Source organism: Hetaerina americana, unplaced genomic scaffold (assembly GCF_022747635.1).
Source record: "Hetaerina americana unplaced genomic scaffold, ioHetAmer1.1.p SCAF_40, whole genome shotgun sequence".
Classification (NCBI taxonomy): domain Eukaryota; kingdom Metazoa; phylum Arthropoda; class Insecta; order Odonata; family Calopterygidae; genus Hetaerina; species Hetaerina americana.
In genome coordinates, this window is record NW_027286986.1 from 3,513,326 (window position 1) to 3,530,291 (window position 16,966).

The 16,966-nt window shown below is 36.5% G+C and overlaps 1 protein-coding gene across 1 annotated transcript in view; it reads left to right on the plus strand.

The window, feature by feature from the left end:
* The first annotated feature begins 5,646 nt into the window (after positions 1–5,646).
* rho-4 (rhomboid-4) overlaps positions 5,647–16,966 on the plus strand; it is a 28,483-nt gene continuing 17,163 nt past the window's right edge. Inside the window, exons 1-6 of the mRNA XM_071591040.1 lie at positions 5,647–5,976; positions 6,149–6,172; positions 6,629–6,793; positions 6,886–7,095; positions 7,231–7,367; positions 12,778–12,991. Coding sequence (XP_071447141.1) covers positions 5,896–5,976; positions 6,149–6,172; positions 6,629–6,793; positions 6,886–7,095; positions 7,231–7,367; positions 12,778–12,991 — 831 coding nt within the window. The 5' untranslated portion in view covers positions 5,647–5,895. The remainder of the gene's footprint in view (positions 5,977–6,148; positions 6,173–6,628; positions 6,794–6,885; positions 7,096–7,230; positions 7,368–12,777; positions 12,992–16,966) is intronic.

The window sequence follows — 16,966 nt, forward strand, 5'->3', positions numbered from 1 at the left end:
TATGGAGGCAGGAAAAGTGGATGAAGGGTGTACTGACCGGTAGTGGGATGTTGAATACTGTGATAGAGGGGAGAATGTTGGGCAAAAGAGGAAAGGGAAGGAACAAGATAGGGTTGTTGGACGGGATGAAGGGAGAAAGAAAGTACTCAGAGATGAAGAGGGACCTGACATAGAGTAGGATGATGGATTTTGTGTTTTACTAGGAGTAATAAAATGTTTCGTATTCACCTTTCTTATCCTCTCCTTTTTTACCTTTTACCCCTTTTACCTACCTCATTATCCTTTTTTACCTTTTACCCCTTCTTGACTTGTGGCGCTAGCCAACTAATTTCATTTTTACTTTGTTTAGAAAGGTAAACTGTTTACGGCTATTGGAGTTTCATATTTATTATATAAAATAAAATGTTTGTTTGGTAGTTGTGTCCATCCAAAAACCTACCTTAACCGGTAGATTACCTTAAAAAAATATATATAAAACTTATGACTGAGAAGAGGACACTGGATGTTCTCCTCTCCTTTTGAAACCTTTTCCTCAGTTCTTTCTCTCCCTTGAGAAAGGTGGTTATCGCCACTGAAAACTTGTAATATGAGTGAGTTTCTTTTTTCTGTGCTTTTGTTCGCTAGGGCTATATTGGTGTACATTGTGTGTGCAGGCATATATATATTTACACTATATATATATATATGCCTACTAGGAACCCATCCCTTAAAGCTAATCGCCAAATTATTCTGATTGAGTCATGTGGAGCATTCTAAAGATGTTATGAACATGGGTGATGATGAATTTGATGTACTTAGGTATGCAGTTTATAGTAGGTCCACCATACCTTGACTGGTACCTTACTCGTAATAATAATAAGTACAGTCTTAACCTTTGTACAAATATAATTGTGACACTGACAAGTTATTTCTATCAGCAATAATTCCACTCGCAAAAAGTTTACTGAGCTTAGTTTACATAGGTATGCTGCACCAGTCCCTCTCTAATAAATTGAAATGAATTCCTCAAGACAATCCCCATGATTATTTAAAGAGAAGAAATTTCACTAACCCAAAGTCTTAAATACTAGAAATACAATACCTTACTGAACTTGAATCAATGAAATAGCTAGTGAGCTAATAGCACCCATGGAAATAAATTCTATTAAATATAATAATAACTTAAAAACATGCCGCTCCATACCTTGCAATTTCAGATGCAAAAATTTCCAGGGGATATTTAAAGACACCATGAACTTCAAAAATAAGGTCAGCTGGCAAATCAATCTGTACTGAACCTTCAGAATGAGAGTTGGGCAGTTGTGTAATAACCAAGTGATTTTTTCTCTTACTTTGAGTTGCATTTTTCTCTAGCGGATATTTAAGCTATGGTAATGTTTGTTGTCAATGTTACCTTGGAATTTGTTCGCTGGCCATTCAATACATAGCAACTATGTGTAGCCATCATTAATATGGCCACAGATATAATTAATACCTGCGTAATGGTTTTAGATGGCCTACATTGAGCTTCAGGAGGCAAAGCTATTTGTAGGCTCGACATCAATCAGTTTTCTTAGGTCTCCAATTTTCCACAAGCCCAAATTAAGCATGTGCATTTCTCATTGCATGCTCTAGCCAGATGAGCCCTACAGTCACCAATCAAACAGATTTCCAGGTTTTTTTTTAGTCATCAAATAATCACAAGCAAATTAGACAGCACAAGATTTGGGCAATCCATCAAATAGAAGTGTCTCGGAACATTGATCTTTTAAATGATAAGAGTGGGGAAACAGTAAAAGTTACAATTTGAATGAACTTGAATTTGATGCTTTTAGATTAGATGGCAGCTTGTTATAAGGGGTGCAGCGGCATATTTGGCTGATTTTCATTGAGAATTTCCTTCAAATCGGCAAGGTATCCTGCCATACCCTGTAAATGTGCAAACTCAGAGTTTTTGGTCTCTAGAAAGCTGCTTTAGTACGCACATAGTTCTGGTAAAGGGTGTTGCAACTCTATGTAAATTTATTGCACACATTCTTTTAAGAACTCCTTAGAGATTGACTTAATATGCAGCACTAGGGCAAGACTTGAAGCACATTGAAATGGAAGGATGCAGTGACTTTCTAACATGGAACTGAGAGGTGCTGCACTATACGCAGCAAAAGCCAGCAATTGAGCTCCCTATTTCTGTAATTTGTAGAATCTGACTATCATTGGAGATGAGCCCCAGAATATGTTTTAAATAAAAGGAGCATAAAATTGTCATATTAGTACACTATGCACTAAATTCTGTTACAGATTTGATGAGCACTTAAGTATCATTACAATACAACAGGTTTTAGCTACCCTGATTGAAAATCAATTGGTCCACAGTACATCTTATTTGAGTCAGCTTCCTCTTAATGGCAAAAATAACTTCAAGAGATTTAGGGCATCAGTATGTGCTTAACTGGAAAGACTTAAATGTGAAATATAACAAGGGATACAGAATCTGCAGATAAAAGGAGAGTATTACATGAGTGGTAATCTAATCCACACCTGCGGTGACTAAGCTGAATAATGTATTCCAGATTTGAATTCACTGACTGAATTGGGGGAAAGAAAAAAAGAGTTCTGATTACTTAGAGTGTTAGTATGTTAATATACTGGAGTGTAAGAATAGAATAAATGGTGAATAATTAAAGTGACAAGTTCAGTCAATTCATCAATATCCTTGCCATTTGCATCCTGCAATGTAGGGGGGGGGAGTCATTGCCAATGTTATGATTCCATTTACAATGCTCCAAATTTAATTCCGACCATTGGCAGCAAAAGTAAGTGTTATCAAAATCCTGCTTAGCCTCTTTCAGAATATTTCCATAGTGTTATTTTTTTTCATTTAATACTCAGGGATAAGCCCTTGGTCCTTGGAGAGTTCTCAATCAACGGAAAAATTTGTAAGATCCTGTGGCATTTGACTAATGTCATCAGTGATCCAAACCTTTATGTTGGATCAGTTGTATATATCAAAAAAATATTTAGTCCACAAAAGACGAGACACATAGATGTAAGATGGTCAAGTGTGAACAACAGTTAAAGAAAGCATGGCTCAACTGCTGCTCACAAAGAACAGAGAGCAGTTTATAACTCGGTGTCACCTGACAAGAAAAAAAATGAGAAATGTCTCGTGGTAATATTTAATAACACAGCTTCAGGACATCAACTTTAAAAAGAATAACTAAAAGAGCTACGACAACACCTCCACACAGTATTTCAGCAAATGTGATGATGTCCCAAGCATACACTTTAAGAAAGTGAGACATCGTCCAAAACAATCTTGAGATTTCGATTCTACTCACCAAGTAATTTGACAAACTGTAAACCAGCCACCGAGACCTTTGGAAGAGTACTGTAACATTAAGACCAAACTATCCAGCCAAGACAAAGTGTGCAAACTCATCACAGGGTTGGAAGAGCAATGAAACCTCTGATGGGAATTCCACTGTGGCAGAGATATGGAAGAATGTATACTGTACCTAAATTCAAACTCTAACAAAATATCCTTGAAAACATGATGAAAAACGAAGGTGACTGGAAATCAGTCCTCATACACCCCCAACACGGGGAGGGTTCCATAACAGATCTATGCAATTACAGAGAGTAAAGCTCTTCTCTGTGACAAAATTCCTATCAAAAGTTCTCTTGAACAGAGTTGAGCCACAACTTTGAGATTACCAAGGAGGTTTCAGAAAGGGGCAGTCATGCAATAAGCAGCAACTCAACCTTAAGACTTTAACCAAGCTTGACAATCTAAGAAAGGAAGGCCTTGTGATAACTTTCATAGACTTCAATAAAGCCTATGACTTCCATAGAAAGCCTTTTAAAACATACTGGAAAAACTCGGGCTAGACAATAAGACTAGGAACATAATCACGGATGTCTAATCTGACTGATACCTAATCAAAGGTTGAGTTTCTTGGGGAGATGTCAGAAATTAGCATCAGACAAGGATAATTAAGATTGAAATCATCAATTCTTTTCAATTGCTTTTTAGAAAAGATCATCAGAGAATAGAGAAAAGCCCTTGACAAAAGAGAGGCCAGAAGCAGACACAAGTCCAAGGGCAGCAAAATCAGAATGGACTTAGATTCCTAGTCTTTTCAGATGACCTGGTGATCTTGGCACCTTGAAGTAGCAAAACAATATTTAATAACTTCACAAACAGGAAGGGAAAAGAGGGCTCAGATATTTAGTTGAAAAGATTAAATAAAAGGTCATACCAGAGTGATTGGGAGGTCAAAGGCCAGCCAAGATGGGAGAAAGAAATTGCCAACTATTGAAACATGGGCAGAATAACATAGCTTAGAATTAACATTAGATGCATAACTTGTTAAACAAATCCTTAGCATCTGACTCATGTCCACAGATAATACCCTCCTAAAGACTAAAAAAATGGGCTCTTAACACCTAACTACTAAAAAGCAATTTTAATAGTTAAAAGACAAAATGCAAACATTCAAGGGAGGTTCTTTTATCACCATATTAGAAAGATATATGTAACAACTATATAATATAGATGGAATCCTAAACAAATAACACTAAAAGACATAACGAAGTGTAAGGGAAGATATTTAATTATTAGTGAGTAATCTCTTCCCCCATCCAAGATTTCAATCCGCCGAAGTGTCCAAGTTGATACCAAAATGAACTATTTGCTTATGAAATGGCTCCCAAGATAGATTATAATATTGTTAACTTTGAAATCACTTTTAAAAGGGGCTTTTATTGCCATATCATTTACATCCTGAAAATTCCATAAATTTATTATAGATATGTAAATAAAAGATTAAAGTAACAGTTCTTCAGATGAATAATAAGTTTAAAAGTTTTAGTCAATTCAGGGTGTAATCGATCAGAGGCTAATTGTACTTAGAGAAAGCCACGTTCTTTGAACTAAAGCAATTATGCCAGAGTATGTTTTACAACAGAAGGCATAGACTTTTATTGTAAGTCCCTCGCAGAGCATGAAATGGAGGAGATCAAGTTAAGGGTGAAGCTAATGTCGATATGGTTTCATCATTTATGAGAATTTTTCTTCAAAGCTATTTCGCAAATTGTCATTAATTATTGTCTGGGTCTTAATTATTAGCAATTCTAAGCGTCAATACCTATTTTAATTCCTTATTTGATTGATATTTTCATGATAACACCTTACATATATGATTAGTTTATGCCCGAGTCCGCTTCCCAACACCTCAGGAACTTCGTGGTAATAACGGTTCAACTGTCTTCAAAACTGTGACTGTCTACCATACGGTACGATAATGCAGTCGCCTCAGATGCAGAGCAAAATAAGTCTACCTACATTGCCGCGCAAAATTTCCAGTTGGTACTATACGTCGCCTACAATATATGCAGTGTCTTTTACATTTTTTGTACGACAAAAGGAAGAAGTGCTCATATCAACATCCTGGGATAACATAAACTAGCCTGCAGCCGGCGAATGAGTTTAAAATCCTTCAAGTTAAACTGACAAAAAACCCTCATTCGCAGGTGTGGTGGAAAAACCGTAATGCTAACGCGCCGATTCGTCGCCGTGATCTTGAACGTGAATCTATCACTATTAGCGGTTGTCTGTGAGAGTGGAAGGGGACTGCTTCTAGTGACGTTCCTGGCGCTTCTGTTTCATTGCACCTTGCCGACACCTGTGAGAACCTCTAACTCATCCCTCTTTGAGATACTTTCTGAGATATGATACCAAAAGAAAATGGGAGTGGCAGTAATGAAACCTTGATATCAGTCGCTTTTCGCAACCCGAAAGGAAGAAGGGAGCCGCTCAATTCACAGCAGCTAATGTGAGTTGGCATGCCAGGAATTCAGAAGTAAAATAATTGTAATTTTGTTCGAGTGCTATCGTAAGTAATCTCCCCAAAAGCTATGTCTTCAGAGCAATTAAGACAACAACGGCAACAACCTACAAGAGTACAAACCAACATCCAGCTACAGCCCACTCTGTCAGTAAGTGAATTCAGATAATTGTTCATAGTATGGGGTATTTTCGTGTTTATCATTGTGGATGAATTGAAATTATGGAGGTGATCAACAATAAAGGAAAGAGTTCACGCAATTTTAATCGAATTTGTCATTGGTCCTATATTTCGCTCTAATCGTCGCACTTTTCATTTTTTAGCACTGGCGCACAGTTTTCAACAAGGTATGTTCACTGAAGAATTAGATCGTAGATTTCGTGTAAAAACTGAGTCTAAAGATAAACTAAAATAAGATTTACAGTTCTTCCTATCCATCTCGTTAATCTCCCGAATAATTTTAATGTGTGGTGCCAGCTGATAAAGCTATCATCAAAATATATGGTTAGCGTATGGGATCGTAAATTGGCCTTATAAATATTTTATATTTCCAAATAATTAAAAATGGAGTTATTGTCATTCATCCTCTGTTAGCCTTATTGAGAAAGTTCTTCCCTGGATAAATGTCTATAGTCAATTCAACCCTTGCTTGTTGATATTAAATACGATGTTTAATCACTTTACAGAATAGTTTCTTGCATAAAATATGACTTTTGTCTTTCAATTTTCCATCAACCCGAGTTTTGTGTATATTGTATATTTAATAATACTATTTGACAATTATCTCGCCTTTAATGTTGCAGTATGATCGTGATAGAGATGGATTCATATCCCTCAACGAATTTCGCAATGTTCTTCAGAATATTGCCTATGATCATGATATACCTGAAAAAGTTGCTGTAAAAATATTGCAAAAGGCCGATCATGATCAGGATGGTGTCCTCTCACGTGAAGAATTTGTAGAAATGGTATGATTCTGTTTTTTGTGAATGTTTAATAATATTAATTTGTGTATCTTTTAACATTTTGGACAATGCTTCTTTGTGAAATCCTTCTGCAGGCCATGAGTGGGGAAATGCACGGCAGTTTGAGGATGTATTTTAACAAATACATCCATTACACAGTACCTCGTAGACGTAGGCCAGCCATCCAACCTACAACGTATGGCCTTCAAGCAGGTCTTTCTCCTGATGAACTTGATGGATTGTATGAGGAAGAGTACTCGTGCAATCCTCCTGCAGTTTGCATGCTTCTCGTCAGTTGCATCGAGGTGTGGTGAGGAGGTTAAAGATAAGACAGTCTTTAGCTTTTACATTTATAATTATATATGCCATGAAAAATATCTGATATGAATAAATGAAAAAATAGAAAAATAACTGTTGCATGTATTTCATTTTCTTTATAGATTGTGACCTTCGTCTGGGATGTCGTTGTGATGGGAACATCAACTCCAAGTGGTCCCGTTGCTCAGTTATTAATATACAATCCCAGAAAACGGCAAGAAGCTTGGAGGTTCCTCTCATACATGTTCGTGCATATTGGGTAAGTTTCTAGACCTATAAACTACCTTTCATCTTTTAATTTAGTGTTTTTTAATTTAACAGTAAAATTTACTCAATGAATGGCCTTCAGGAAAAATGTTCCTTCTGTATTGAGTTTCCTTCAGAATTTCCTTTCAGAGAGACAGTGATAGATAAGTTACAGAAAATCATAAAAGAGTGTTCCAGGAAGAATAAATGGAACCCTTCAGAGTAAAATACTTGGAACTTTTACTTTTTCATTCTCTTCTCCACATCGACTAGTATCCATAGAGGGTCTTCTTTCTTCTCTGAAAGTATAGCAATGCCATCTGCCAGCTGCAGCATATTTTCACTTTCGCCTTGAACTTGTATGCTACGTCCTTATCCTTCTATTGATCTCATTAATTGTTGTCTTCTCAATGTGCACATTTAATACCAATGGCAGTAATGAGCAGCCATACCTTTTCTTATTTTAGTATCTTCCCTGCTTCCACCACATTAATCAGTACCACCAGGTTTCTGTACATTGCATATATCAGCCTCCTGTCATTGTGGTTTGTTCAAATTTCTTTTTTGGATTCTCTGGATGATTCTCTAATCAGTACCACCAGGTTTCGGTACATTGCATATATCAGCCTCCTGTCATTGTGGTTTGTTCAAATTTCTTTTTTGGATTCTCTGGATGATTCTCTGCGATTAGCCTGAGGGTAAGAATAACAACTTCTTTTGTTTATTCTTCATCTAAATTCAAAATGGCCCTCATTTATATACATATATATATATATATATATATATATATATATATATATATATATATATATATATATATATGTATGTATGTATGTGTATATATGTATGTATGTATATATATATATATATATATATATATATATATATATATATATATATATATATATATATATATATATATATATATACTCATATATACAGAAACAGACATAAGGAAAAGGGATAGGAACACATATAAAGGACGAACACAATAAAGGTGGGGAAGGCGGAATCGAACGGATCACAAGAGTAAAAATATTTCCTTGACCGGGACTCGAACCTCGGATCTTTCCACTTGCCGGGCGGATGCTCTTAACCACTTGAGCTATCGAGGAAACGTAATTTACCCTGAGATCCGTGGGTCTAATATGTCGCCAAGCGCCCCGATTCTTGTACCCGAAGATCCGAGGTTCGAGTCCCGGTCAAGGAAATATTTTTACTCTTGTGATCCGTTCGATTCCGCCTTCCCCACCTTTATTGTGTTCGTCCTTTATATGTGTTCCTATCCCTTTTCCTTATGTCTGTTTCTGTATATATGAGTATTTATTCGCCGTTTGGCGGGATTTCGTGTTTGAATGTGTATTTGGCCAATGTGGCTCATCTCTTTCTTCTGGCTATGCGTGCCACGAGACGCACTGTTCCTTTCCTGTATGATGTTGTATGAATTCTAAAAAACCACTGTCCTTTCCTCTTGTGTATTGTCTATTTCTCCTTTGGTGGGTGAAACAGTCCCCTGTCGCCATCTCTTGGCTAAAGAATCGGGGCGCTTGGCGACATATTAGACCCACGGATCTCAGGGTAAATTATGTTTCCTCGATAGTTCAAGTGGTTAAGAGCATCCGCCCGGCAAGTGGAAAGATCCGAGGTTCGAGTCCCGGTCAAGGAAATATTTTTACTCTTGTGATCCGTTCGATTCCGCCTTCCCCACCTTTATTGTGTTCGTCCTTTATATGTGTTCCTATCCCTTTTCCTTATGTCTGTTTCTGTATATATGAGTATTTATTTGCCGTTTGGCGGGATTTCGTGTTTGAATGTGTGTATATATATATATATATATATATATATATATGTGTGTGTGTGTATATATATATATATGTATATATATATATATATATATATATATATATATATATACACACACACATACATACATATATATACATATATACATACATATATACATACATATATACATACATATATACATATACATATATACATATATATGATATTTATTCGTCCAAGAGACACAGTGCATAGTAATAATACTGGCAAGTGCATAGGATTTGTCAAGTACAAGATTTACAAAAATAGAAATTATTACAAAATTAAGAATATTACAAAATTATAAAATGCTACAAATTTATAAATTAGGCCTCAGGTATTCTTTGGCACTATAATAACACTTTTCAATGAGCAATTCACGAACCATTTTCTTAAACACATGTACACGTCCTTCTCTTTTTATACATTCAGCTAGATTATTATATAGTTTTATACTCATAGACTTGGGGCCATTTGTGGCCAAGGTTAAATTAGTTGACCTCACATGTAGGTTGTAGTTTTGTCTCGTATTATATAAGTGGATGCTGTTATTTGTTTCAAAGTCAGCGCTATGCAATTTAACAAGTATTACATATTGATAAATATATACACCAGGTACAGTTAACAATTTTAACCTTTTAAAAAGAGGTTGACAGTGAGCATAATATTCTTCATTACACATAACTCTCGCCATCATTTTCTGTAACTTCAGAATGCTGAGAAGGGGAGAGGCTAGACCCCAGAATACAATTCCATATGAAATTCTTGAGTGGAATAATCCTTAATATAATGTCATCAGTACATTTTGGCTCACAGAGTGTTTTAATATAGATAGTAAGTAGAACACAGAATTTAATTTTTTAATTAGGTTCAGAACATGGAGATTCCATTTCAAGTTACTATCTATATGGATTCCTGGGAACTTAAAATAATTTACTGTGTTTAAGTTACTACCATATGTTGTTAAAGAGTTAGTGTCAATTATGCTGTGTGAAGACGAGAAGACCATTGCTTGAGTTTTTTCAACATTAAGGAGCAAACTGTTTCCCTTGCACCATGTAGACATACATTTCAGCAACAGGTCACCAGCCACAGCCAGTTCACATAAATTTTTACTGGATGTCATTACACTCACATCATCAGCATGCATAACACATTTTTTTGTACCATTGATCTGCAGCTGCCCATGAAGATCATTAATAAAGATCAAAAATAATACTGGGCCAAGCACTGACCCCTGGGGAACCCCTCTGTTGACCTCCAAGGGATTGGAGAGGTAAATATTCCCATCACTTTCGTAGGCCACCCTTTGGTGCCGATTAGCAAGATAGGACTTCAACCAGCTTAATGCCACACCCCTAATGCCCAATAGCTCACATTTTGAGATCAGCTTACCGTGATCAACAGCATCAAATGCTTTGCTCAAGTCATAGAAAATGCCCAGGACCTTACATTTAGAGTCAATTTCTTGAATTATAAAATTTACCGCTTCGAAAAGAGCAAGATTTGTTGACTTCCCCTTTCGGAATCCAAACTGGTTTTCAGATAGCACATTTTGATTTTCAAGAAATTCTAACAATCTTTTACAGAAAACACACTCTAGGATTTTACCAAATAGTGAAATTATAGAACTGGGTCTGTAATTATTTAAATCATTTCGGTCCCCCTTGTTCTTGTAGACAGGTAAGACCTTGGCCATTTTAAGGGTAGTCGGATGAATGCCCTCAGCTAAGGACTGGTTCACCAGCATTAGTAGTGGTGCTAGAATAAGGTCACCACAGTCTTTTAATAACTTGCCAGACACTCCATCAATGTCAGCAGATTTCTTTTTCCCTTATCTTATTAAGATAAAGGCGTAATTCACTCTCATTGCCGGGTTTAAGGTACATTGATGTATAAGTTACTCTATTGGATGGCATGGGCCCAAGAGGCACAGGATGAGGGCAATTTGGCAGAGAGAGAAAAGCTTTGTTAAAAGCATTAGATATTTTACCTGGTTCAGAGATTATGTTGCCAAAGTTATCATTTACCTGGAGAGGCAATGTCGTGGAATTTAGGTTGCTGTTGCTTTTTATGAGTTCCCATGCTATTTTTGAGAAATTGGAGGCATTCATAATCGGCCGATCATTATACTCTTTTTTTGCCTGTTTTATTAGATACCTGTACCCTCTTCTTTGCTGGGAGTAGTGTTGATATGTTTTACTGTCACATGAAGATTCTATATGTAAGTACATTGTTTTCAATTTTTTTGACATAATGCGGATTTCAGGCACGAGCCAACTTTTCATGTTACCACTCCTGATTTTCACTGGCTCGTAAGGAAAAGCAAGGTTTAGATAATGTATGAAGTAACTGTACAAGACTTCAAAATTTTCATGAACAGTGGCCATCTGAAGTGTCCCCAGCCAGTTATGTTGGTTTAGCAACACACGAAAGTAATTAACATTCGACTCACTGAAGTACCTCTGATATTTGAAAGCACTTGATGATGAAACATTTTTACATAGATAAAAAGTAGACATAATTGCAGAGTGGTCAGACACTGCTGTATCAAACACTTTTGTTTCAGATCTGCTGACGGGGTAATCAGTGAAGACATTGTCTCATAGTGATTTACTTTTGTCTGTAATCCTAGTAGGGGAACTCACTTGTGGTTTCATGTTATAGGAGTCAAAAACTTGCAAAAGTAGTCTTTGGTCTCTACCATCAACCAATAGGTTACAATTAAGGTCACCAGTTAGTATGATTGAGGGTCTGGACGAGTGATAAGTTATTGTATACAGTAAACTCTCGAGTTTTTCAAGAAATGACCCGAAACTAGCCAAGGGAGACGTACTATATATATGACCAAAACAACCAAATCACGGTCAACCATTTTGAGTCTCACAGCCGAACATTCAAACGTTAATTCGTCAATAAGCTTCCTTATATCTCGTGATAAAGTATTAAAAACTAAGCTATCTTTGACATAAATAACCACACCACCATGCTGATGATTCTGACGGCAATATGCATCACCAATTACATAACCTGGTATTGTCACAGATATGTCTTTTAACCAATGTTCACATATACAGATAATGTCAGGTTTTTCACTTGTGGCCACAGCTTCAAGACCTGCAAGTTTATTACTTAGACACTGGATATTTTATACCATAATTTTTAACACAGGTCCACTTTTACAAGATAATATCAGTTTTTAGGCTCGGTTAACATATATATATGTGTGTGTGTGCGCGTGTGCGCGTGTGTGCGTGTGTGTGTGTGTATATATGTGTGTGTGTGTGTGTGTATATATATATATATGTATTTATATTGATTTCATCCTGTCATGCGTGTCAGCTAGAACACTTTTGCTAGGCCTTATAGTTTTCATTAAACTAAATTCCAAAGAAACTGCAGGAGATGCCGCAACAGTAACTTTGAAAGCCATAGGGTTGTTGCAAATATTATTGTAATGTTTCATTAAACTTGTTACTACCCTTAACTTTTGGTCAAAGTTTTGTGTCTGTTAGGGAAAATTTTTTATGGCCAATCATGACATATATTCAGCGATTGGAATAACATTCTATCAAATTGTTTTCTTGGCAATTTTATAGATATGCTCACATATGGATGAACCTTCTGGTGCAGTTGGCATTGGGGGTTCCTCTGGAAATGGTGCATGGCTGGTGGAGAGTTCTGGCTGTTTACCTTGCGGGAGTGGTGGCAGGTTCACTTGGAACTTCAATTTCAGACCCCTATGTTCTTCTTGCCGGAGCCTCTGGAGGAGTCTATGCTTTGATTACTGCCCATGTCTCCACAATTATAATGGTAACACTTTCTCTATAATCAATGCTCCATTTGCATTTTGATTCATGATGGGCGACTAATTGTTCGCTAGGAAGGTGTCAATGTGGGTCGCGGTAGTCCAGTGGGTAGAGCGTTGGACTGCTGACCAGAGGGTCCCGGGTTCAATTCCCGGGCAAGGCACTATGGGCACTTGCAGCTCCACCCAAGCTAAGTGAGTTTTCGGGTACCAGATCTTCCTGGGAAACCATAACCGGCACAGGGAAAGGAACTGGCCCCCCTACCCTGATGTGTGAATTTTCACACGCCGTATAGGGCTTAGTACTGGGTGAACTCTACCATCACCTACCAAACCGACCTTCGGGTTGATTACTGTGTGTTTAAGGTGTCAATCATATGCATGATATATGGCCTTTAGTATTTAATGTTAGCGTGATACATTAAAGTAAATTAGCCAAATGTAGTGTATTTAAACTTAATTTTTATGCTTTAATACACTTTTCATGCTTAAATAAAATGCCCTAAACCTTACATTGTATGATAATAATGTTCTCTGAGATGATTAAGATGTTGGTAAATCATCTGAAAAACATACTCATAGTAGAATCATGCAGATTAGAGTAAATTAAGATTTTCAATAGTGAAAATATATTTATGTGTAGGACCCATTTTAAAGGAAGCTATCATTAAGAAAAAAATAGTGTACAATGTTGTTTAGAAGAAATTCTTGGTCAAAACAGTAAGACTCATTGTTTAGGCAGTGGTCTTTTTAATAGCTGGGTCCTCCTTCAGCTAGTTAGGTTTCGGGATATCTGTTGTTACCAAAATCAAAATTTCCATTCCAATTCATTTCAACATGAATCTGACACAGTAGTGTAAGCCTAAATATCTCAAAAATGGCCACTTGGAATTTGACAACAATAGCATCAGCTAAACACTCATTTTAGTCTACATAAGGTAATGTTAAAGAAATATTATTAGAATGTGTTGAATGGGATTTGAATGTTTTGACTATGAAAAAAGAGCCTTTATTTTTAAGATTGTAGGACATAGGTGTGACTCTGCTGGTCTCTAATTTTATAACTTGTGGACAAACTGAAATATTATTTAATTGAATAAGATATATGAGGAGTACAACAAATCAAGCACTTGTTGTGTTCTTCGTCGATTAGTATTAAAATATGTTAGGAAAGGAAATACTTCCTGCCACTGTCGTCATCTTCATCCTCCTTTCTAAAACCAAACATTCATTGATAGACAATTTATTAGATCACATGTCGTGGGAAAAGCTTTGAATTTACTAAAAATATGAATCAGTATGCTGTAAGCAAAAGAAGATTCCAGTTGTCGTCCAGCATCTTGTAGATGGGAAATAGGGTGGAACGTCAAAATACAACCTGTTCTGCAATCTTTCTCTTAAAGCAAACCACTCGTTTAATGAAACAACTTGTTGCATATAAATTAATGGAAAATGCATTTCTGAAGAAAGAAATAATGCACAAGGTTTATTCAAAGAGCGTGATGTACACATTTTTGAAGGTTAGTGGGTCACGTTCAACTTTTCTTCTATCGAGGAATTAAGCAACTGGGATTGCAAACTATTTTTAAATGCAAATGAGAATCAAAACAAATCGTTAGTTATTTATGATACGTGCTTCATTTTTTTTACTGTAAAGCTGTTTAGAGACATTTATTTTCGCCAATGCTTCAAATGCCTTATTAGGGCAATCCCTCATATACATGATACAATGCAAAATTTTCCTGTGACCTCCCCATCTCATTGAGTGGGCTCTTTTGGACTTTACACTGCTTGAAGGCTTGTGGAGTTTCTGAATGTTAAACAAGCAGCACAAGCTGGGCAAGTGGCAATTTGATTTTCAAATTACCCTCGCATATGTGCAAAATAGTGGCGTGAGACGGCCTTTCATTGACTAGTGGCCAGGTAGTGCATTCTCTTTTACTGACACGTACACAAATATAGCTTTGTTTTGGTATCTTATTCCCAAAGAGAACTGTCTCGCCACAATTTAAAACTTGTTGTGGCAGGTAACCCTCTGACTTTACGAGCTTTTTGAAGTCACCAATGAAGTTTTCTGCTGCCTTGGACTTGGAGCTTGCTGCTTCATGATGCCTTAAAAAGTTGTTAATGAAGGTTAAGGTTCCTCTCATTAAATTCTGGAACCATGTACGGCTCCCCTTAAATAATTGTTTGGCCATTGATGATGCATGCGTCCTATTAACGAGTTAGGTAAAAGTTGCTTGCTCCTTCTCAGAAATCATGTGCTCTTCAATGGTTTTACATCGCATTAGCTTTCATTAATCCATTTGAGAAGCAACCTTTTAAAATTGATGAGAATGCTCTATTTGAAGCATCTCTCTCCTTAGTCTTATCCGTGTTCTTGAAGAAAAAGCCAATCGTAGATGTCAACCGATTTTGGATGTGTGTTCTATATCAGCCACGCTCATACCTTATTCCCAATATTCAATGAATTTTATTATCATTTCTGCTGTTATTTTTATTCTCTTATGCCTTTTTTTTGGGGTAATTTTGAAAATTATGAACAAAGTATCATTAAAATTTGCTCAAAGAAACACTAAAAATATTTTTAAATGTATGCTTGGATATGCGTGTGATTACTGGTGACTAAGATGCTAGCAGAACGAGTGCTTGAGACAAACTGCCGCAGCAGACCCGCAATGAATCCGGGCATTTCTATCTCCTAGGCAATCGTCATGTGAAAAGTCGCTCATTAAGCAAGTCATTTTTGAGACCAATATTTTTGCTCTTTAAGCGAATTACTCGCTGTGCATGATGCTTTGTTTACCACTTTAACGGGGACAGATTTTTCAATTGCCAACCACCTGGTGGGGATTTAATTTTTTTCTACAGTGCTCGAAGATAGGATCTTCGAGCACTGTAGATATTTTTTAGGCAAATGAGTAGGTTAGGTAGTGGGGTAAATTTAAATTTAAAGATAAATTTCCCTGATAACGATATTATAAAGTGTAGGTCAATTAGTGGGTCTCACAGTACTAGGTTGCCTAAAGAAATTTCTCGAAGTACGTACAGTGCTGATGAGACAAAAGAAAGAATCACTTCTCAGAATATGGACCGATCGTGTATTAAGACACCCAAAATACTTATACATAGCATCACCAGAAAGAAACCCACAACGAACACAAAGAAGGTTCTCGACAAAGAAATAATTTCCGTAGTAGTAGTTAACTGCCGAAGTTTAAAAAATAAGATACCGGAATTTCACCACCTCATTCATAGCACAGAGTCAGATATCATAATAGGAACTGAAAGTTGGTTAACAGATGATATCGCACACAGCAAAACATTTCCCAAGTCCTACACAGGTTATAGAAACGACAGACAGAATAGAGCCAGAGGAGGAGTGTTTATTGCGGTTAAAAACTCTACCATCAGTAGAGCTGAGTTATTTCCTGATAACTGTCTAGAAAGTGTCTGGTGCTCAGTAAAAATACCCAGTGCAAAAAGAATATATGTCTGTGCATATTATAGACCACCCCATCCCCGCGTTAACTCAATACTAGATCTAGAAAGGCAGATAAAAAGCTTTACATCCCACAACAATGAGCATAGACTAATGATCGGTGGCGATTTTAATGTTCCCACAGTAGATTGGGATTCGTACAGTTTTATAAATGGAGTTAAAGACAAGGATTTATGCGAGTCCCTCATTTTAACGTTCACCTCAGATGCCCTACATCAATTAGCCACTTCACCAACAAGGGGAAAGAACATTCTTGATCTATTAGCTACTAATATACCTGAAAGGGTCTAAAATGTAGGAGTTATTGATGGGATCAGTGATCACAGGGCTGTAAACACTAAATTTTCCCTAAGCGTAGAAAAAGTTAACAAACCTAAGAGAAAAATTTATTTATTCAATAAAGCTGACTATGATGGCTTAAAACGTGAGTTTAACTGTTCCTTTCTTAGATTTGACAAATTAAGCCAAACTAGGAGTG